This window comes from Bos indicus x Bos taurus, chromosome X (genome assembly GCF_003369695.1).
Source record: "Bos indicus x Bos taurus breed Angus x Brahman F1 hybrid chromosome X, Bos_hybrid_MaternalHap_v2.0, whole genome shotgun sequence".
In the NCBI taxonomy this organism is placed as follows: domain Eukaryota; kingdom Metazoa; phylum Chordata; class Mammalia; order Artiodactyla; family Bovidae; genus Bos; species Bos indicus x Bos taurus.
The window spans coordinates 22,501,389-22,525,329 of record NC_040105.1 but is presented as its reverse complement, the minus strand read 5'-3'; the positions used below and the strand labels follow the sequence as shown (position 1 = coordinate 22,525,329).

Genomic DNA, 23,941 nt, shown 5'->3' with positions numbered 1-23,941 from the left:
AGATACCTGATCTCATTTGAAATATACAACTAAAAAAATTATATAATTTTAGGAGGTAATAAGTATATGGATAATAGAACATGGTGACGGGAACAAGGAATTTGCAGGAACTACATCTTAAATAGGGTGGTCAGGGTAGACCACACTGAGAAGATGCCATATAAAGAACCCTGAAGCGGTAAGGGGTAAGCAACGCCAGCATCTGGATGATGTGTTAATAATGACTCTATTGTCTTAAAGAGATGAACAGGAAAAGAAGCAAGAGCACTGGTTCCCAACTCCAATCTGCAGCAGCAGAATTCTCTGGAGAATGTTATAAAAGATACAGATTCCTAAATTCTCTGATGAAGCAGCATTCTGGTTCACTGGTAAGATTTAAGTAAAGACTTCAAGCAAAGAGCAGTGTCAGAGTTTAGGAAATGAAGGTGCTTCATCCAAAACCCACCACAACCCCCCTTTATCAAGCAAGCAGGCAGAATGAAAAGGAACAAGCCTTCCAAGAGTCAGATGGGGCCTGGGTTCACAATTTTAGTTCTTGCCTTTACTAGCTCTAGGATCTTGAACAAGCTCTGCCCCCTCTGTGAGAATGTACACTTAAACCTGCAATTGCTCAGAGAGGACAAACATGCAGCCCACTCAGTGTCTGATCCCTCCCATTCTTCCTTCCCATCTCCTTCCTGAACCCCACAGCTCTGTTTCTTAAGGATGCCCTAGTGGAGCTAATAAGCACGTGCTATCTCTAGATTCTAAAAGCTAAATTTTAAAACTACCAGTGGTTACTAATAAAATGCTGAATTCAAAGGAAAAGGTGTTTAGTGGAAAAGTTAAAATGTCATATCATAAGGCAGCTATTCTAAGTCAAAGAAGCACAAGGTGCAACCTGGTAGCTACTCAATACACAGAAGCCAAAATAGAGAAGTAAGATTTGAAAATTATGATTACCCCAAGCTTCGGCATGTTGGATCGCTTCAGCCGACCTATCTTGGACCAGAAAGGAACTTTGCACACATTAATTCTCTGCAGTAGCACTTCCAGTTCAAAACCATAAATATTATGACCCTAGTCAGAAAAAGAAGGCAGCCAATAACATTATAAGAAACACAAATTAAAGGATTTATCATCATAATGCATAGAATTTCTCTGCCCTTTCTTTTTCTGGTCTCTAATTGAAGGCATCATGAGCTTACCTCCGACTGGGGTCCTTTCTTCTTCAGGAATTTATTCATCAGCAGCATTCATTAGCCTTGACATTAACAAGGCTGCTAAGCAGATTGCTGGAATAAACTTTATTTTATTCTAATTGATGCCAGGTTCATATGATGTCTTTTAATTTGCAACTTACACCTCACAGTCTCTCAGAAAAATGCAAATTTTAATGTCCCATACTTTTCAGGTCATCAGTAGAAGCTGTATTCAAATAATTTCATTTTACTTCCTTAACAACCAAGAACCCAGCTATGTTGTATGACAGTTTACATACACTTCTTAGAAAACTCGGGAAGTACATCCAGTTTCTTCTTAAAGAACTGAGTTCAAACACAACTGATTTTGACTTTTAATCAACATGCAACAAAATAAACAGATATCACTCCATAGTTCAAATAAGAAACTTGTTAAAAACACTGAAACAAAACTATCCTGAGTAAAAAAAAAAACTCAAAAAGATAACCATATTTTCCAAGTCTATACTAATAATTTCCATCATGTGAATTATGCTTATTCTAGAATAGGAAAGACAAGAGATCTCTTCAAGAAAATTAGAGATACCAAGGGAATATTTCATACAAACTTGGGATCAATAAAGGACAGAAATGGTATGGACCTAACAGAAGCAAAAGATATTAAGAAGAGGTGGAAAGAATACACAGAAGAACTGTATAAAAAAGATCTTCACGACCCAGATAATCACGATGGTGTGATCACTCACCTAGACCCAGACATCCTGGAGTGTGAAGTCAAGTAGGCCTTAGGAAGTATCACTACTAACAAAGCTACTGGACGTGATGGAATTTCAGTTGAGCTATTTCAAATCCTAAAAGATGATTCTGTGAAGGTGCTGCACCCAATATGTCAGCAAATTTGGAAAACTCAGCAGTGGCCCCAGGACTGGAAAAGGTCAGTTTTCATTCCAATCCCAAAGGCAATGCCAAAGAATGCTCAAACTACCACACAATTGCACTCATCTCACACGCTAGTAAAGTAATGCTCAAAATTCTCCAAGCCAGGCTTCAGCAAAACGTGAACAGTGAATTTCCAGATGTTCAAGCTGGTTTTAGAAAAGGCAGAGGAACCAGAGATCAAATTGCCAACGTGCGCTGGATCATCGAAAAAGCAAGAGTTTCAGAAAAACATCTATTTCTGCTTCATTGACTATGCCAAAGCCTTTGACTGTGTGGATCACAATAAACTGTGGATACCAGACCACCTGATCTGCCTCTTGAGAAACTTGTATGCAGGTCAGGAAGCAACAGTTAGAACTGGACATGGAACAACAGACTGGTTCCAAATAGGAAAAGGAGTTCGTCAAGGCTGTATATTGTCACCCTGCTTATTTAACTTATATGCAGAGTACATCATGAGAAACGCTGGGCTGGAAGAAGCACAAGCTGGAATCCAGATTGCCGGGAGAAATATCAATAACCTCAGATATGCAGATAACACCACCCTTATGGCAGAAAGTGAAGAACTAAAGAGCCTTTTAATGAAAGTGAAAGAGGAGAGTGAAAAAGTTGGCTTAAAACTCAACATTCTAAAAACTAAGATCATGGCATCTGGTCCCATCACTTCATGGCAAACAGATGGGGAAACAGTGGAAACAGTGGCTGACTTTAGTTTTTGTGGCTCCAAAATCACTGCAGATGGTGACTGCAGCCATGAAATTAAAAGATGCTTACTCCTTGGAAGGAAAGTTATGACCAACCTAGACAGCATATTAAAAAGCAGAGCCATTACTTTGTCAACAGTATGGATGTGAGAGTTGGACTATAAAGAAGCTGAGCGCTAATGCTTTTGAACTGTGGTGTTGGAGAAGACTCTTGAGAGTCCCTTGGACTGCAAGGAGATCCAACCAATCGATCCCAAAGGAAATCAGTCCTGGGTGTTCATTGGAAGGACTGATGTTGAGGCTGAAACTCCAATATTTTGGCCACCTCATGCAAAGAGCTGACTCATTTGAAAAGACCTGATTTGGGAAAGATTGAAGGTAGGAGGAGAATGGGACGACAGAGGATGAGATGGTTAGATGGCATCACTGACTCAATGGACATGAGTTTGGGTAAACTCCAGGAGTTGGTGATGGACAGGGAGGCCTGGCGTGCTGCAGTTCATGGGGTTGGAAAGAGTCGGACATGACTGAGTGACTGAACTGAACTAGCAAAATAAACTATATGAAGTTTAAAATCAACTAATAAACAGATTCACTTGTTATTAATTTTAATTAAAGATACATACCACTATATTGATGGTAAGTTTGTCTATTAAACTCAGAGACCCAAAGGACATTAGCAAGTCTCATTTCCAAATTCTCATGCCTGGGATTAGGGACTCAAACCCATGTTAGGATTCTTTCATTCTGGTTCAGATTTCTCACAGTCTTTGCTCTAACACCCTAAGGTAGGCCAGCTACCCCTAGATGCCATGATATCTCCTTGGGGCCCAAGAGGGAGAATGCTAGTAGACTGGATGTAGGCCTGGTGCTTTGCCAGAGGACAGCAGGAGGGCACTGTGGACAGAATCTTCCTAGCGCTTTCAAGATGGGTCTTGAAAGATTGTTAGGGAAGCGGGTACAGAGACACTGGTAACAACCTATAGGCTCTTGGTACTTCATCAAGAAAGGGGTTCAAGAACAAAAATGAACACAGAAACGTATGGCAAACATTTTTCACAAGGCTTCCATGTAACTAAATTACTGCTATTACACTTAAAATACAGGAATTTATATTACTTCCCTCCAAAAATCCCAAAAGCATGGTATAATTAGACTGCTCTATTAACCCAAGACAAAAGGCAGAACTCCTATCGAGGCATCTACAACCTAAGTCCTAAAACCTATGTTTAGAGGAAACAAAGCACGATGTTGTTTTAGGACTCTTTGGAACTGAGGCAAAGAACTTAATGAATTATTTTATGACCTCTTATTATTTAGTAGGAGTATATTCGTCATCAAGATAAAAAAAGACTCCTAGCCATGATCTCTCAAAAGAATATGTCACAGAGACCCACTGGGCTCATAAAATTAAAACACTTAAATTTGGGGGATATGCACCAAACCAAAGGAATTCACTCCTGTGACCACTATACAGCTGGGCCTCTATGCCAAAATTTTGAAGCTATTAACAGTTGACATGAGTTTACTTTTCTTCCAGGCAGCTCTCTAACTGCAAGTAACAGGAGTATCCTAAACTCCAAGAGTAATTCATGAGTTGTTTTTCTATTAGAGGGGAGAAAAACTATCCTGTAGTGGGCTGGGGTTTTTCTCCTTTCTGTTAGCAGAAAGTAGATGAATTCCTACCAGTTTACAAGGTCATTTCACTCTGAAAAGACTCTGTTGCTCAAAAAGTACCAATCAAGGCACACTGAAAAGAACTAAAGAATCAAGAGCTTCACCAAGACATGATCAAAGATCTACTTACCACAATGATATCAGGATCAATTTTGTGAACTTTTGCAAGGAAAAAACCTAGCAGTGTTCTTTCCGTGGCAGCAACCTCAACCTTCACATTCTGTTAGAGAAAAACATACCAGTCACTTATCTTTACTCTCAAATACTATTCCCTGGCTTCCTGCTTAAGCACGGTTAAGATTGCTTACGGTTTAAAAAAAAAACAAAACATGCATTTCAAAGCAAAATGCAGCAATGAAATTCCTGATTCTAGATTTCACAGTAATACTTGCACAAAAATCTCTGAGGAGCTCATTAGGCTAATAAGCCTCTGAATGAAGCAAGATTTTAAGTACTGAGCACTATCAAGTGCAGAAATGTCCCTCCACAGGGACATGCTTGTGCATGTGGACACGTTTTATAGCCTCAGAATCAGAGAACCTATCAAAAACATTATTTACTTTCCTATATAATTCCTGGTACACTTTGCTATTTATGTATTTACCACATAAAGAGATCCCAAGGACTGTAGAAACTAATCCGAAATAGCAGTATAAAAACCCATAAATAAGAAACTAGACTAAAAACAAACATACATGTAAGAACTATAAGCATCATAAGTATAAATAAAACCTAGCTACACACAAAAGGCTTCCACAACTGAACAGAAATCAGGTATTCAAAAGATGTACTTTATTAAGACTCTTAAAATTAAGTTGCTGGCTATGTTTACTACAACCAGCTCAGCTAAAAAAATGTCAGTTTGACTCTAATAGAATTTTCCTAGATCATTTTACTTACTAATTCAGGGCACTTTACAAATAACAGCCTGATCCAATAGTACCCCCAGACTACTGGACTTCTCAAACCAATTTTAAGTAAGTGGAACCCAGTAAGGTTGCTATTAATTTTGTCAAGTGAAGACATTAAAAAAACAAAAATAACCTACAAATTTACCAACAGAGGCATTTCATAAAGGAAAAAACATCCTCTCCAAAAATGAAATTCTTTGTATTGAATACATTTACTTTTATGAAGTCTGACAGACTTTATTTTTTGGGGCTCCAAAATCACTGCAGATGGTGACTGCAGCCATGAAATTAAAAGACGCTTACTCCTTGGAAGAAAAGTTATAACCAACCTAGACAGCATATTAAAAAGCAGAGACATTACTTTGCCAACAAAGGTCCATCTAGTCAAAGCTATGGTTTTTCCAGTAGTCATATATGGATGTGAGAGTTGGACTATAAAGAAAGCTGAGCACTGAAGAATTGATGCTTTTGAACTGTGGTGTTGGAGGAGATTCTTCAAAGTCCCTTGGACTGCAAGGAGATCCAACCAGTCCATCCTAAAGGAAATCAGTCCTGAATATTCATTGGAAGGATTGATGCTGAAGCTGAAACTCCAATACTTGGGCCACCTGGTTGGAAGAACTGACTCATTTGAAAAGACCCTGATGCTGGGAAAGATTGAGGGCAGGAGGAGAAGGGGATGACAGAAGATGAGATGGTTGGATGGCATCACCGACTCAATGGACATGAGTTTGAGTAAACTCCAGGAATTGGTGATGGGCAGGGAGGCCTGGTGTGCTACAGTCCAGACACGACTGAGCAACTGAACTGAACTTTTATGAAAAACTCATATTATACTATTCCTCCCACCTCCACCATTTTATTAAGGATCCATGAAAACTTCTTCATGGAGTATACTGGGAGCTTAGAGATCACTAATCAAATACAGCCATCCCACACCAACCTTCCCAATAAATGTCACCTTTAATATCCACAGCATCCTCAACTTCTCTTGACTTCCTTCCAGCTAGTGAGGTGAGGGTGAGAGGGTGGGGCAGGCTTTAACCAATACTTTACCCAAAACAGTAATCAAGTCATCATGAAATTTTGGAAAAGCTTCCAGTTAAGCTATCTGAAGGAGGGTTTGAGACCCTCATCTATTAATAAGGTGTCAAATCCTATTATTTCCAGGAGGTGAAACATTTAAACACTGTTAAACATTTTTAATGGGTTAATGCCATAGTCCAATCTAACAAGAATAGGTCTAACAAATTAACACAGAAAACAGCTTATTTCTACTAATCCACAGCATTCTCTTCTTCTCTTTTTAAACAAAGAGATATTTCATGTTTAAAAGGAATGAATGAGTTCTTTACCTTTTCTTTAATGCTTTCTTTGAAATCATATGGAAAAATGCAGTCCTTTGGTTTAGACACAACTGTAAAAAGGAAAAAAATAAAGATTCTAACACCTGTCTTCGTCCAATTTCAAGTACACATACACTGAATGTCTCTGAATGGAAACTGTCTTAATATAAATTCTCCTTAATGTCTAAAGAATCACCAAAACAAACTATCCTAAAACTCATATGGAATCACGTTAGACCTTGAATAGCCAAAGCAAACTTGAGAAAGAACAAAGCAGGAGGCACCACATACCTTGATTTCAAACTATATTACAAAGCTACAGTAATGAAAACAGTATGGTACAGGCATAAAAAGACATATAGAACAATGGACCAGAAAAGAGAGCCCAGAAATAAACTTAACATACTGCATAACATAGTCAATTAATTTATGACAAAGGAGCCAATTATACAATAGAGAAAGGACAATCTCTTCAAAAAAGTACATTGGGAAAACTGGACAGCCATATACAAAACAATTAAAAACTGGACCACTACCTTATACCATACACAAAAAACTAACTCAAAATGGATTAAAAACCTGAATACAAGACCAGAAACCATGTAACTCCTAGAAGAAAACATAGGCAGTAAGCTCCTTGACATCAGTCTTAGCAATGACTTTTTGGATTTGACACCAAAACCAAAGGCACCAAAAGCAAAAATAAACAAGTAGGACTACACCAAGGTACAAAGTTCTACACATCAAAAGAAATCATCAACAAAATGCAAAGGCAACCCACTGAATGGGAAAAAATATTTGCAAATCATATATCTGATAAGGCATTAATATCCAAAATATATATTTTAAAAAATGCATATAACAACAAAAAAATAATCAAAAAATGGACAGAAGAGCTGAACAGCCATTATATAGATGGACACCAGATACAGGAAAGGATACTCAACACCACAAATCATCAGAGAAATCCAAAACCACAATGAGATGTTACCCCACACCTGTTAGGAATGTTATTATCAAAAAGAGAGGAGATAACAAGTGTTGGAGAGGATGGAGAGAAAAGGAAATCCTTGTGCACAGTTGGTGGGAATGTAAACTGATGCAGTCACTGTGGAAAACAGTATGGAGTTTCCTCAAAAACGTAAAAACAGAACAACCATATAATCCAGCAATTCCACTTCTGAGTATTTATCTGAAAATAATGAAAACAGTGACTTGTCATTTGCAAGAACACAGATGGATCTAGAGAGCATTATGCTAAGAGAAATAAGACAGAGAAAAATAAATATATGATCTCACTTAAATGTAGATTCAAAAAACAAAAGAAAATGACAAAAATGAGCTCATAGATACAGAAAACAGACAGTGGTAGAGTCCGAGGGGGTTGCATGAAACAGGTGAAGGGTACAATTAGTTATAAACTAAATAAGCCCTGGGTATGCAATGTACAGCATGGTTACTACAGTTAATAATCCTGGACAGTATATTTGAAAGTTGCTAAAAGAGAAAATCGCAGAAGTTCTCATCACCAAGGGAAAAAAATTCTAAGTACAGTGATGGACGTTAATGAGACTTATTGTAGTGATCATTTTGCTACATATACAAATATGGCATCATTATGTTGTACATCTGAAACTAATTCTACATGTCAGTTATACCTCAATTTTCTAAGTTTATAAAAGATTAAATCTTAAAAAAAAGAATAGACAAATACATAAGAGTATGATAAATTTAAAGTATGGGATTAATAAACTACCATGCATAAAACAGATCAACAAGGATTTACTGCGTAACACAGAAAATTATGTCAAATATCTTATAATAACCTATAATAGAAAATAATCTGAAGAGATATATATATGTAAAAGTGAATCATCTTCTTATACACCTGAAATTAACACAATATGGTAAATCAACTATACTTCAATGTAAAAAAAAAATTTGCTTAGCAGTATAAACTAGTTACCCTTGAAAATATTTTTTTGAAGTTACTGACCAACAGCTGGAGAAAAAAACAAGAAAAACAAAAATTAAACCATTAGTAAACCAGCTTAAAATACATACCGCAGAAGTGTGACTGAAAGGGAGGCTGTGGGGGTGCTTTATCTAATGCAAAGCTGTGATGGACCAACGCTGACACAGCAATAATCTGCAGAGAAGAAAATTACTTATCAGACACCTACTATGTCGTCTGCATTCTCACCAAAACCACCAAGAACATAAAAAGATATAGATTTTAATCCATAAGAATATTTTAACTTTTATTACGAAAGTATTTAAATAAAAAATTAAATAATAAAATCAACTCTCATATACTAACCATCCAGCTTAAATTATCAACTCATAAACAGCCCTACCCCACATTATTTTGACGCAAAATCCATACCTATCACTTTATCCAGAAATAATTCAGCAGTTTCTCATATATGAATAAAATGTTTCTCTACCTCAGCACTGTGGACATTTTAGGCCAAATAATTCTTTGTTGTTGGGGCTGCTCTGTGCATTGTGGGAAATTTAGCTCCCCTGGCTGCCAACAGCATCACTCCCCACTCCCCAGTCTCCATGTTGTGACAATCAAAACTGTCCAAGATATGGCCAAAAGTCCCCTGGAGGGTTAAAACTGCACCCAGTTGACTGCCATTACTTTAAAAACGTTTTTTCATATGCAACACAATCATGCCAGCTAAGTCAATAAACAGTGATTCCTTGAAAGTGAAAATGAAGTCGCTCAATCACATTCAACTCTTCACGACCCCTTGGGACTGTAGTTCATGGAATTCTCTTGGCAAGAATACTGGAGTGGGTAGCCTTTCCCTTCTCCAGGGGATCTTCGCAACCCAGGGATCAAATCCAGGTCTCCCGCATTGCAGGTGGATCCTTTACCAGCTGAGCCACCAGGAAAACCCAAGAATACTGGAGTGGGTAGTTTATCCCTTCTCCAGGGAATCTTCCTGACCCAGGAACTGAAGTGGGCTCTCCTGCATTGCAGGTGGATTCTTTACTAACTGAGCTATCAGGGAAGCCCTGATTAAATATCCTGGCAGGATTCAAATTCTTGTGTCTTCCCAACTTTCTCAATGGTATTTATCAACATATTTTGCAACTGGTTGATATGTAATAAAACTGTCTCAGCCCAACTCCTCCCCATCTATTCAGTCCAGTTCAGTTCAGTTACACAGTCATGTCTGACTCTTTGCGACCCCATGAATCATAGCACGCCAAGCCTCCCTGTCCATCACCAACTCCCAGAGTTCACTCAAACTCATGTCCATCAAGTCAGTGATGCCATCCAGCCATCTCATCCTCTGTTGTCCCCTTCTCCTCCTGCCCCCAATCCCTCCCAGCATCAGGGTCTTTTCCAATGAGTCCACTCTTCGCATGAGGTGGCCAAAGCACTGGAGCTTCAGCTTCAGCATCAGTCCTTCCAATGAACACCCAGGATTCATCTCATTTAGAATAGACTGGTTAGATCTCCTTGCAGTCCAGGGGACTCTCAAGAGTCTTCTCCAACACCACAGTTCAAAAGCATCAATTCTTCAGCGCTCAGCTTTCTTCACAGTCCAACTCTCACATCCATACATGACCATTGGAAAAACCATAGCCTTGACTAGACGGACCTTTGTTGGCAAAGTAATATCTCTGCTTTTGAATATGCTGTCTAGGTTGGTCATAACCTTCCTTCCAAAGAGTAAGCGTCTTTTAATTTCATGGCTGCAGTCACCATCTGCAGTGCTTTCGGAGTCCAAAAAAATAAAGTCTGACACTGTTTCCCCATCTATTTCCCATGAAGTGATGGGACCAGATGCCATGATCTTAGTTTTTAGAATGTTGAGTTTCAAGCCAACTTTTTCACTCTCTTTCACTTTCATCAAGAGGCTATTTAGTTCTTCACTTTCTACCATAAGGGTGGTGTCATCTGCATAGCTGAGGTTATTGATATTTCTCTCGGCAATCTGGATTCCAGCTTGTGCTTCTTCCAGCCCAGCGTTTCTCATGATGTACTCTGCATAGAAGTTAAATAAGCAGGGTGACAATATACAGCCTTGACGAACTCCTTTGCCTATTTGGAACCAGTCTGTTGTTCCACGTCCAGTTCTAATTGTTGCTTCCTGACCTGCATACAGGTTTCTCAAGAGGCAGGTCAGGTTGTCTGGTATGCCCATCTCTTTCAGAATTTTCCACAGTTTATGGTGATCCACACAGTCAAAGGCTTTGGCATAGTCAATAAAGCAGAAATAGATGTTTTTCTGGAACTCTCTTGCTTTTTTGATGATCCAGCAGATGTTGGCAATTTGATCTCCGGTTCCTCTGCCTTTTCTAAAACCAGCTTGAACATCTGGAAGTTCACAGTTCACATATTGCTGAAGCCTGGCTTGGAGAATTTTGAGCATTACTTTACTAGTGTGTGAGATGAGTGCAATTGTGTGGTAGTTTGAGCATTCTTTGGCATTGCCTTTCTTTGGGATTGGAATGAAAACTGACCTTTTCCAGTCCTGTGGCCACTGCTGAGTTTTCCAAATTTTCTGGCATATTGAGTGCAGCACTTTCACAGCATCATCTTTCAGGATTTGGAATAGCTCCACTGGAATGCCATCACCTCCACTAGCTTTGTTCATAGTGATGCTTTCTAAGGCCCACTTGACTTCACATTCCAGGATGTCTGGCTCTAGGTGAGTGAACACACCATCGTGATTATCTGGGTCGTGAAGCTCTTTTTTGTACAGTTCTTCTGTGTATTCTTGCCACCTCTTCTTAAAATCTTCTGCTTCTATTAATTCTCTATTGTTGAAGAAACTGGGTTGCTTTATCCCATAGTGTCCCTCATTATAAATTCCGCTGCTTGTATCCCAAGAATGTCATTTAACATGTTCCTGTTTCTGTACTGCCTGTATATTCATATTTATATTTGAAGGCTTAATCAAAACCTGATTCAATTTTTGGCAAGAATTCTTTGGAGTTGCTACTGATCATCATGGACTAAACTACCATCACCACCACTAAGTATCACATCATGTCTAATTACCTCTATTCTAGTGATATTAGCAGCCTCTGGAAATCAAACCTAGATCATTTATCTCATTATGGATTGCAAAGTAGCTAGATGCAATTCTTCCTTCATCATTTACTAACTGGAAAGCTACAAAGTTAAACCTCCCTCCACTGATCATTTGGTTACCTGAGGTACAATGTACGTTCAAAAAAGTCAAGATAAATGTTTGATTCAATTCATTTACCAGTTTTCAAAATAATGAGTTGGTTCCCTAGCTTACTTCACAGTGTAGTCCTGTGTTTACAGTATCATTATGAAGTCATGTGTTTCAATCTGTTGCAGTTATACATGTTCAAATTGCTCCATCTTTGACATAGGAAACTATTCAAGTTGTTTCCTGAGTCCTTCTGACATACCTTCAGTAGATTTTAATAATGTCCATGCCTCCTGGTATAACAAGACGTTCCAGGCTTACCTTGGACAATTACTGCCCTGAATCAGCTACTTCTTCACAAAACCCCATTTCCTTTCTTGGGAAATGGTATTTAGAAACCTCACTCTGGACGAAGGATCTTTTTAAACTAATTAAACTTTCCTCTAACACTTTAACTATTAACTATCTACTATATCAACTATTATTAAAAGTTCAAATCACATACAAAAGGAAAAAACACTGCCAAAATCCTGCTGTTAAAAAAGATCCCTATCAATGCCAACAGGATTTACAAGCAAACATAAAGAAGTTCCCACTGACCAAAGAGAGACAATTTAAGCAGCAAATAAAAAAAATTATTGATTGCAACAGATTGAAATATATTAAGTATATTTAAAGTCCATGAGTTTATAATGATATTTCATAAAAGAGGAAGCAAAAATAAGTAACAAAAAATTTATAAAAATAAGTAACTTAAAAAGCAGAAACATCACTTTGCTAACACAGGTCCACATAGTCAAAGCTATGATTTTTCCCATAGTCACGTACAGATGTGAGAGCTGGACAGTAAAGAAGTCTGAGGGCCAAAGAACTGATGCCTTTGAATTGTAGTGTCGGATAAGACTCTTGAGAGTCCCTTGGACTACAAGGAGATCAAACCAGTCAATCCTAAAGGAAATCAACCCTGAATGTTCATGGAAGGACTGATTCTGAAGCTGAAGCTCCAATACTTTGGCCACCAGATGTGAAGAGCCCACTCACTGGAGAAGACCCTGATGTTGGGAAAAGATTGAGAGCAGGAGGAAAAGGGGACGACAGGGGATGAGATGGTTGGATGACATCACCGACTCAACGGACATGAGTTTGAGTAAACTCCAGAAGATAGCAGAGGACAGAGGAGCCTGGAGTGCTGCAGTCCATGGGATTGCAAAGAGTTGGACACGACTTAGCAACTGAACAACAACAACAACAAATAGTATTCTATAAAAAAGTGTGCATGTTCTGAGGGATGCATACCAAAGTATACAAGGGTAAAATGATCAGTGTCTGAGATTAGCTTTAAAATACTTCAGGAGGAAAAAAAAGAAGGGGGGGTGATAAACAAGTGTGACAAAATCTTGCTAACTGGTGAATATGAGTGATGGGTACAGAGGAGTTGATTATATTATTCTATATCCATGTGGAGTTCTCCAAAATAAAAAAAAAAAATTAAAAAACAAAGTCAGTCCAGCAATTTAAGTCTTTTGGGGAAAAAAGCTCCAACATCAGATAAATTCAATTCATTCTTCAAAATGGAGTTTGGCAGTGAATTAGTATTCTTTCCCTTCCACAAAAAACAACCTTCCCTTACAGAGGAACTGTACAATTTCAAGAAGCATCGTACCCCAAGCCTAGGTACAAAATCTGCCCTATTTCTTTACCTCATTTTCATGTGTCTTTGCATTCTGCATTGTCTTCATGCTCAAAGACATGACCACAACTGGAGGAGGACCAACATCCTTAATTACGTTCACCAGGTCCGGTTTCAAGACCATTGCCTCAACTTTACACCAACTGATTGGCTGATTCAAGAGCTCTGAAAGAGAATAGATACAACAAATCAATAGCTATTTGCTGAAAAAGAAAAGCCATTATAATTCATCTGTAATTAACTGAGATGGTCTTCAATCCTACCTTCTACTAAGAAGGTCTTATAATAACAATAAACCACATTATTGGATTGTATACAAATCTTCGTGTGTGTATGTACACACATGTTCATTTTCCTGAGAAAAAAGTCCACAGCTTTATCAGACTTTTCAAAAAAATCCAAGACTCCAAAGAGGTTTATAAGAACAAAAACACTGCTTAGAGGAATCCAAAACAAAGTTTTAAGAAATTTATGAAGACAAAACAGAGTATCATAAATGCAAATACTGAAAAACACCAGGTAAGAGACCATACACACACTAGCCACACTGGGCAGTGAAATTTCGCTCCTTCAGAAGTAAGCAGTTCACCATATTGAACAGCTAGGCCATGTCAGCCAGGTCGGAAGGCCACAATGATAGCAACAGAATGAAGGACATGCCCGAATGTCTGTCTAGGTTAACTAAGGTCTCCCTCCCATTAAAATGTGAAGCATCAAAACAAGAGTGATTTCAAAAAAACCTCAAGGAAAATCTTAAAGAAACAAACATAAAAAATGAAGTGGTCACACTGAAATTAAGAGCCCAAGTCTTTAACATCTAAAAACCACATCTATCAGCAATTTACTGAGCATTCTGAAAGTAAATGTCTCCTTACGTGGATTTTTCACTTCAAGCCAACAAGGTCCTTTGATCTTTCTATTCATTAAGAACAGTTCCAGGCTGGATGTGTTGGTCCCAAATACATGAGAAAAAGTTTCTCCTTTCAAATCCTGAGGAAGCTGTGGCATTTCAGCCTGAAAAAGGCAAAGAAAAAAAAAATCTTTTTTTTTTTTTTTTGCTTAAAACTATTACTTCACATTTTCCAAACTCTGTATTTGAAATAAACAAAAGCCTCTCTATGAACCACCGGAAGAAATCTCTTTGATATATATGAAATGTAATTTGCCACATATGAGATCCAAAACAATTCACAGCACAAAACAAAAACAAATCACAATGACAAAATAATGCATCTTGATGACACCCATTAGAAGAAAAATGGGCCAAGAAGCTCCCTAAAAAGAGGATTTCTGTCCAAAGCTGTATATGCCTTACTGACGAATAGCCAAATAAGTATAACTCCATTATAAGAATGAAAGCAAGGGAGTGAGAATCATTCAAAATGCTTCCATGGTGCTTTACAACACCACTGTCAGACAAATCTTAAGTTTCCCTTTTCCAACATCATGAGATCAAAACACTAGAACGGAAGTAAAGAGAGGTTAAAGCCCAGTTAATTAACAACCTGCAGCAGTGACCTTGTGACCTTGTCTGTCACGGGAGCAAGAGCAGCACTACGGCAACACTACTGATGCTCTCCTCTCACCTCTTCACTGCTCAGACGGACACTTCAACAGACTAATGATGTTCAACTCCATCTTGTGCATTCGTTCCACTTGAAAAACAGTTGTGTCATTTCAACTTATCTTTTTACAAATGCATACTTGAAAGCTGAGAAAGCAATATAACCCATAGTCTACATATTTCAATTCATTTTAATTATTCATGACTATAAGTTCACTTAAGTGAACTGTGAGTTTGAAGAGCCCTGCCAGTACTCCTAATTAAAAGCCAGCTGAAAACTCAAAAATAGGAAAATGCCATTTTCAACCCAAATCCATTCATTTTCTTTTTTTTTATTTTATTTTTAAACTTTACAATATTGTATTGGTTCTGCCATATATCGAAACATTTTCTTTATTTGACTTACCGAGTATCTAACTTCCAAGTACTCAGATTTCTCCGGAACATCAGGTATCTCAAAAGCATAGTTCTTTTCCACTACCTGGGTAAGTTGATAGTTAAAAATCATTAAGACAAAGAAACTTCAAAAATTAAATTGACAAGCATTAAATATACCAAAAAAAGCATCTTTCCCCACCTTTCATCTGGGATGAAAAATACCTAGTGACAAAATGTTTAAGACTTCTGTGGGACACTAGAGAATGTAGATATATTTGCATTCAAGAGAGGCAATGAAACATTAAAAATGTTTACAATGTTGATGCACTAAATCATTTGCTACTCTTTGATACGCTTACTCCTTGGAAGAAAACTTATGACCAACCTAGATAACATATTGAAAAGCAGAGACATTACTTTGCCAACAAAGGTCCGTCTAGTCAAGGCTATGGTTTTTCCTGTGGTCATGTATGGATGTGAGAGTTGGACTGTGAAGAAAGCTGAGCACCGAAGAATTGATGCTTTTGAACTGTGGTGTTGGAGAAGACTCTTGAGAGTCCCTTGGACTGCAAGGAGATCCAACCAGTCCGTCCTAAAGGAGATCAGTCCTGGGATTTCTTTGGAAGGAATGATGCTAAAGCGGAAACTCCAGTACTTTGGCCACCTCATGCGAAGAGTTGACTCATTGGAAAAGACTCTGATGCTGGGAGGGACTGGGGGCAGGAGGAGAAGGGGACAACAGGATGAGATGGCTGGATGGCATCACTGACTCGATGGACATGAGTTTGAGTGAACTCTGGGAGTTGGTGATGGACAGGGAGGCCTGGCGTGCTGCGATTCATGGGGTCGCAAAGAGTCTGACATGACTGAGCGACTGAACTGAACTGAACTGATACAAAGCAACTCCATCTTGCTAGAAAAATTAGTAATAAACATTATAATTACAGCATACCTGTACTGAATGCTTGCTATATACACCAAGGACTGATCCAATATCAATTAACTGACTTTACTCTTCCAACAGCTCTTGAAACAGGGCCCCATTTCTCAGGTGAAGAAAGAGGCCCAGAGAAGTCACTCAGCACTCGTCCAAGGTCACAGACCAGGATGTGGTAGAGCTAGCACTTAAAGCACCAGTCCCTACACTCTTCACCATTACATCACATTGCTTCTAGAACTTTAGAGAGACTTGATCCATCAGCCACAAGTCAAAGCTCAAATATTTCAGTTAGCCTCATCTTCAGCAACTCAATCCTCCCTTTATTACAAACACTGTTAATAGCCAGTGTCCTGAGGGAGTTACAGCCCTACAACTATGGCCAAAGGCATCAATATCTCACTACAATCAAGACAACTAACTAATCAATATGTATCACATGAACAGAAGAACTTTATCCTATCAGAAATAGCATCACAGTTCCTGACTTTTAAAGATTTAATCTTGTGACCAAGACAACTTAGCAATAAACCAATATAAACAAGATGAGAACAGTTTCTCCTCCATTTCAGAATAAGAAGACAAGATATGCTTCAAGTATTGGAAGCCATTACTTTACTACATGTTACCTTTTTATTCAAACTGATGAACATTATTTTCTACAGTTTAAAGAGAAAGACAAAACTGTTTTTATGCATCTATGTTAACATATTGGTTTTATATTGATATCTATGAAATTTCCATAAATCAGGAAACTAACAAACAACTAATACACAGAACTGAAAAAATTATCACCAAATACAAACCTTGGACTTGAATTTCATAATCTTATATTTTGCTGCTATTTTCTCATCAAATTCATCATAAACATCCTTCATGGTAACTGGAGTTCCACTTTCTTTCCCCGTATTTAGATCAACTTTCTGCTTTCCCATGGAGAGGGCAGGCAAGGGGAGGGGAAAAAAGTATCTGTAAATAAGATCTTCTTGACTACCAGAAACCCAGTCTAAATCAATTTTCATCTTTACCCACTCAAACATCTAACAGAACAAGGTGAATTCAAAGATACAAATAGACCCAAAAATATACTAAATCCAGTGCCCAATTCCTCCCAATGACATCACAAAAGCAAACCAGATATAAAGATGACCAATCGTACAAAATGGGAGAATAATGTTATAAATCTTGACCAAAATGCTTCACAGTTCAACTGAGATGGGGAGGGGCTGGGGCTGAGAGGGGAGTGTGGATGTTAAGGCCAAATAAAAAGGGTCAGCAAATGGAACTGACTCTGTTAAATGGCTGTGGAGTGAGTGAGTGAGTGAGTTAAGTCACTCAGTCATGTCCAACTCTTTTCGACCCATTCGACGGCTCCTCTGTCCATGGGATTCTCCAGGCAAGGATACTGGAGTGGGTTGTCATTTCCTTCTCCAGGGGATCTTCCTGACCCAGGGACCGAACCCAGGTCTCCCGCATTGCAGGCAGACGCTTTAACCTCTGAGCCACCAAATGGTTGTGGAGGAAAGAGCAAAAGCATGAAAACTGGGCCAAATGTCATGTCCTATTTTAGAGCCATATATTCTCAACCCCGATAATTATGCAAACAGACAGTTGAGGGATAGACAGCTTTATATACTGAAACTCAGGCACTTTGATGCTCTAACAAGTTGAAAAACAGCATTTTACTCCATTTCCCCACTTTTCCAAATGTCTAATGGAGCTGCTGACTATCAGGGGGTCATAAGGCAGGCAATAAGAAAGGACCATAAAGGGACTTCCCTGGAGGTCCAGTGGCTAAGACTCCATCTCCCAATGCAGGGGGCCCGGGATTCAATCCCTGGTCAAGGAACTAGATCCCATATGCCACAACTAAGAACCAGGAGTATTTTTTAAAAAACAAAGGACCATCCAGGGTGTAGATAAGTCTCAGCCCTATCGAAGGACCAGGTTGGTGGCAGAAGATAGAATGAATGCACTTGGAATTTAAAGCTATATACTTAAGTGTTACCATTTCACGGGGAAGGAAACAGAGCGATCGCTCAATGTTTTTCACCATGACACAACAGCTCACGTGGGTTTCAGCAGATTCGATCCAGACCTTGCCAAACAGAAATACCACACCTGAAAGAATAAGTAAAAATCATGGAACAGTAAACATTTCAATTATATCACATTAAAGGGATGACATAAAAGCTCACTGAATGTGTCCACACATGTATGCTTTCATGTTAAGTCATTTTCTGCATCAAATTTGTATCCACTGCCCAATCTCAAAGACCAATTCCTTTACTCAGTACCTATGCTGTATGGCAATATCACACCGGTAAAACCTGGGACCGCCGGGGCGACAGGGAATAGACTGAGGATCTAACTTGGTGGAAACATTCACCCTAGAAGTAGGGAAACATCCCAGATAAATGCAGACAAGCCTCAGCTATCAGGGCGACATCCCAGGTCTGAGTAGACACCCTGCGTCAGTGCAGAAACCCCTGGGGAATTAGACATGCCACCTCAATGCAGACACACCTCGAAAACTAGGGAGACATCCTAGATCAGTGTAGGGGGGAAAACATTTTCCCTAGAACAGGATTACCCAGATTAAGAGAAATCAAAAAAGCAAACTATTCTCCAACAAATCTCCTATTTAAACCTCTTGTGAAAACTCTGAGAATACTAAATTCCTTTTCAGCACTTGTACTTACCAACAAAAACTAGCATTTCTATGTAAGGATAACTATGTATGGTGTATCAGTAGTCTTCTGTACATAAAATTGTGTTTTGGAAAAACGTAACTGATCTCATATCTTATTCCATATAACAGTAAATATCTCAGAGCTCAACTATTATCTCCTAATTCACCCTTTCTACTTCACAGACTACCAAAGACATCTGGCTGGAAAGCATCTGTATTGTTCCTCTCTCTCCTATTTCAGTTTAACAAATGGTCTAGGAACCAAATCAGGAGACAAGCTCCTTTTGAGATCCCTAATTGATGTACACCACAAAATAGACCAAGCCTTTCTGGACATCAAGTCATTGTTCATCAAAACTAGCCATCAAAAAATGACTCTGCACTGCTATATTTAAAATGGATAACCAACAAGGACCTGCAGTACAGCACAGGGAACTCTGCTCAATGTTATGTGGCAGCTTGGATGGGAGGAGTGTTTGGGGGAGAATGGGTACATGTATATGTATGGTTGAGTCCCTTCACTGTTCACCTGAAACTGTCACAACATTGTTTGTTAATTGGCTATACCTCAATACAAAATCGGAGAAGGCAATGGCACCCCACTCCAGGACTCTTGCCTGGAAAATCCCATGGATGGAGGAGCCTGGTGGGCTGCAGTCCATGGGGTCACGAAGAGTTGGACACAACTGAGAGACTTCACTTTCACTTTCAATATAAAATAAAAGGTTGGAAAAAAAGAAAGGACTCCAGAGATTTGACAGTCAACCTAAAAGATGGCCACTATGCAAAATCCTGGGCTCTGTGAATAATTAGATAGCAGCCATCAACACAGCCATTCAACAGGGCCACTTGCCTGAGACACTAAGAAAATTCTGGCACAAGCAAAGGCTACTGTTCACAAGGCCAATTACTCCAGTTTCACAAGATAGTTCATCAGTGCTTCCTTTTGTCACATGTTCTAGTAGAAATAAGACCATCTAAGAATTCTCATTTCTCCAGATGATTAAAATTCTTAGAAGAGTTGTGTAATTTTCAGCTGGGGTAAAAGAGGTGGGGGTGGGGGGAAGATAGGGGAGAGGGAAGGGAGGACTGTGGGGATGATTAAAAAAGAAAAAAGTCACAGTAGCTCAGAAAATTAAAAGTCATCCTCACAACAGTTAGAGACGAAAAAACAAAATTCTATGCAAAGAAAAATAAAGACCCTAATATTGAATTCAAAGATTCAAATAGCTCATTTTACAGTCAAACTAATATCACACTTCATGCAACACATTTGACACTGTTTATGCCTCATTTGCCACAAAAAGATCATGGTAAACAAAGATTACATTCCCCTTAAAGTTACTAGCTGAAGCCAGGTGCAGTCAGGATTATTCAACCTTGAAAAAGTCATAATGAAGACAGGATATCTTCCCATATGCAAAGAGTAAGATTCTTTTCATAATTATGGAGCATTCAGCAACAACTGACTGACTTAGAATCTGTAAGAAAGTGAGAAACAATAACAGGGTCTTTGGGAGTACTTCGTTTTTATTAGCAGCATTGATTTCAGCAAGGCTCAGTGATCATTACCTGCTATCAAGATGAAACTGTTCAACCCTCTAAGATTACAGGACTTTTTTTTTTTAAGCCATCTTATTTAACCCGTTGGCATCAATCACAGAGGACAAAACTTCAGAAGCACCATGGAATCACAGAGTGGATTGCGGGTGCCAAGCTGAGCCCTCTGCAACTGAGCCCTCTCCACTTTATCTTTTGGAGCCTCAGCTTCCTCTGCTTTAAGTGTATAACTAGAGATGATGATCTCTGACACCTTTTGCAGCACTAGAAATCTCCTTTTAACCTAGCAATAAGAAGACAGGCCAATAACAGACTGATACCTCTTTTCAACTGCGAAGTATTTCCCAATAGTGGTTGAAAAGGCGCATCCATGACTATGGTTGGGGTATGATGGGGGTCACAGAAGGGGCTCTTAGGCCAGTTTGGAGGACTAGGAAAATTCCAGGAGACAATACTGGGGGTGGGGGGAGTCAGGTGAGGAAGGAAAGGGATATGGTATAAAGAGCAGCAAGTACAGACTATTCTAGGACACAGAAGTCCCACAGAGCAGGCAAGAGAAGCCTTGTTAAGGAATTTGGACTGTAAGTTGCATGCAGCAGCCACTGTGGGTTTTCTGTACTGAAGAGCTGACGTCCGAAGCCATCATTCAGGTTGCCATGTGAGGGATGACAGCTGAGGAATCAATGAAGAGGTTGGTGTTGGGAGCAGGAAGGGCTCAAAGGTGGGAGTTTTGAGAAGATAGCTTGTCTAGTTTAGGAGGAGAAAATGAGTAGACTTGGTGAGGAAAGTGAGGAGGGGAGGGGACTCAAGGCGGGCTCTCAGATTTCTGGTTTTGATGGGACCATGAATCAAGTCAGGGAATAAAATCCTGCAAGGAATGGATACAGTAAGGCACAGGGGGGTGGCTCCGGGATGGGTAGGCCCACCATTCATCCAATTCCAGAGCACTGGCTATGAGGCTGTGCTTCAGGGAGGTCCCTGGAAGCTGTACAATAGAGCCATCCTGGGTTTAATTTCCAAAGCCTCGTGAAATCACACTTGCCAGCCCACCTGGCACCAGCAAGTTACAAAACAGTCAAAGAGGTAAGAGCATCTAACCAGATGGTCTTGCCCTAGAGCTTAAGTAGATGAGATACGATTTCTAAGACTACTGACATCTTCACCTGAGCAGCGAACACATGGCAGTTTGCTACTCAAGCAGCTGTGCCAGTTTCAGCACTTTGATAAGTGGAGCATATTAATACTGCCGCCTCCCAAGAGACCAGTACCATTTTCCCAGTGCAAGCCAATCCCTGAGTATCTCGGTGGTAAATCTGGCTCCAAGTCTGAGAGTTTAATACTTAGTCCTCAAGAAACCATTTGGAAAGATTCCGTTTGTACCTGCCCTTCGATTCAGATATGGATCTGAATAAAGGCAACTGTTTAAGGGTGTATACTGTCTTTTTTCTGAATCTGACATGCCTTGTCCTGCCTGGCCCCACAGTGCAGAAGGGCTCAAATAGCACAGAGGAAACGGGAGCCCTCCTGGCTCTCTGTGAGGAGGACCTACAACTTAGCCTTGATTCCTCCTTTCTCTCAAACGCCACATCCATCCATCATCGAGTTCATGTCAAAGTACAAGTAAAAAGAACTGACTTCTCTCCTTCTCCACACCTGCCCGAGATAGACTGAGCTTCAGGTCTTCTACACTCCCTACTCTGGCCCTGGCCACATCCACACACGTGCAGGCTTTTCTCCATATAAACCACATGGTTCCTGTTCAAATGTAAACCCAATCATGGCCCCACTCTACCCTCACCCCTGCACCCCACACTGAAAATCCTCCCCTGCCTTGCCACTGTTCTTAAAGTAAGGTCTCAACGCCTCAGCGCAGCTTTCAAGGTCCCTCACCGTCCAGCCTTTGCCTTTTCTCCAACTTGATTTCCAACCAATCTTGTCATCTGACTACTCTGCTACAACCACTCAGGTCTCCTCCTTTCTCTCCCCGGGCCTCTGCACTTCTGGGTTCCTCGGGCTGAAATACTCTTTCCTCAGCTCTGAACATACCTCAAAACCCAGCCCAATGGTCATTTCCTCAGATAGGCCTTCCCTGGTCACCCCCCAAATAACTGCCTTTACCCCACTAGAATGAAAACTCCACCAGGACAGGGAATTTGCCCAGCTTGTTCACCCCATCTCAGGGCCTGGCATGTGGCAGGTGTTCACACTGCTGAAGGAACCAATTAGTGATTGATTCCACTTTAAGTGCATTCCAATATGTTCAGATACATCGATGGTGAATTCCAAGCACACACTGCAAAACTACAAATAACCAGTTTTTGGAATAAGAGTCTGTAAAGATTATTCACACCACAAACTCTCTCCATCCAGGTGACTCACGAACTTTACAGTGAGTGAGTGTTGTTCTCTTACTATGTACATGAGGGCAGAGCCTGTGCCAATTACAATCACTAAAGCACTTCAGGAAAAGGTGCCATTCTGTGTTAAAGACATTTGAGTTACTGTATGTAAATATATGATTACCTGGTTGGCTGTACGGATCTTCATAAGCATCCAGCCAATAAAACTGAAATACTTGTTCCTCATCAGCTCCTTTTACCAGTGGGAGGTGACTGGAATCCACTTGAACTTCCAGGGCTGAGAAACTGCTGTCATCTTCCTGATCCATGTCCCAACAAGAGACATCTGGGAGAAAACTTGCTCTGCAAAAATCACATTTTCAAAAACCTTACAAAATCCAACAGAGTAAGTGTAGCGCTACTTGGCCGAGAAATCATAAAATGCTCTTACGAGGAGGATGTGGTCCCTTTCCCAGAATCAGCCTTGTGTTTTGCCTCCTCTGCTGGCTCCCTCTCTTGGCACAAAGTCTTGGCAGCCACGGGCTCCACATCCACCTCCTCAGCTTCCATGGGCTCATCAAAGTCGCCATCTTCAAATTCCATTGCTCCCGACTCCTCCTTGTCATCTGTACACAGTGGCGGCCCGGGCTCTCCTGAGGGTGACGTCACACATTCCCATCACGTGTTGCTGCCAGCGAGCACAAAAGCTTCCCCAACGGTGCAACAGCAGACTACCCCTGGCCCACGTGTTATTTGCCTTGCTCTTCAATTCCCAAATTGGATGTTTTTAACTTTTCCTGCTATGAATTCAAACCTTTCTCAGGGAAACTGCCTACTGCAAGCCCTTCAAATTCTTTTCCACTTCCTCCTTCATGG

The 23,941-nt window shown here is 39.8% G+C and overlaps 1 protein-coding gene across 4 annotated transcripts in view; it reads right to left on the bottom strand.

Annotated features, from left to right (window-relative positions):
* The window catches only part of POLA1 (DNA polymerase alpha 1, catalytic subunit), a 295,724-nt gene that overhangs the window by 255,872 nt on the left and 15,911 nt on the right, over positions 1–23,941 (bottom strand). For all 4 annotated transcript variants that reach the window (XM_027535159.1, XM_027535161.1, XM_027535160.1 and 1 more), the window contains exons 9-19: positions 23,517–23,718; positions 23,250–23,428; positions 18,483–18,595; positions 17,281–17,397; positions 15,566–15,640; positions 14,471–14,609; positions 13,606–13,760; positions 8,823–8,907; positions 6,768–6,829; positions 4,632–4,721; positions 943–1,059 (exon numbers count right to left, since the gene is read on the bottom strand). In XM_027535159.1, the coding sequence (XP_027390960.1) occupies positions 943–1,059; positions 4,632–4,721; positions 6,768–6,829; positions 8,823–8,907; positions 13,606–13,760; positions 14,471–14,609; positions 15,566–15,640; positions 17,281–17,397; positions 18,483–18,595; positions 23,250–23,428; positions 23,517–23,718 (1,334 nt within the window). The remainder of the gene's footprint in view (positions 1–942; positions 1,060–4,631; positions 4,722–6,767; positions 6,830–8,822; positions 8,908–13,605; positions 13,761–14,470; positions 14,610–15,565; positions 15,641–17,280; positions 17,398–18,482; positions 18,596–23,249; positions 23,429–23,516; positions 23,719–23,941) is intronic.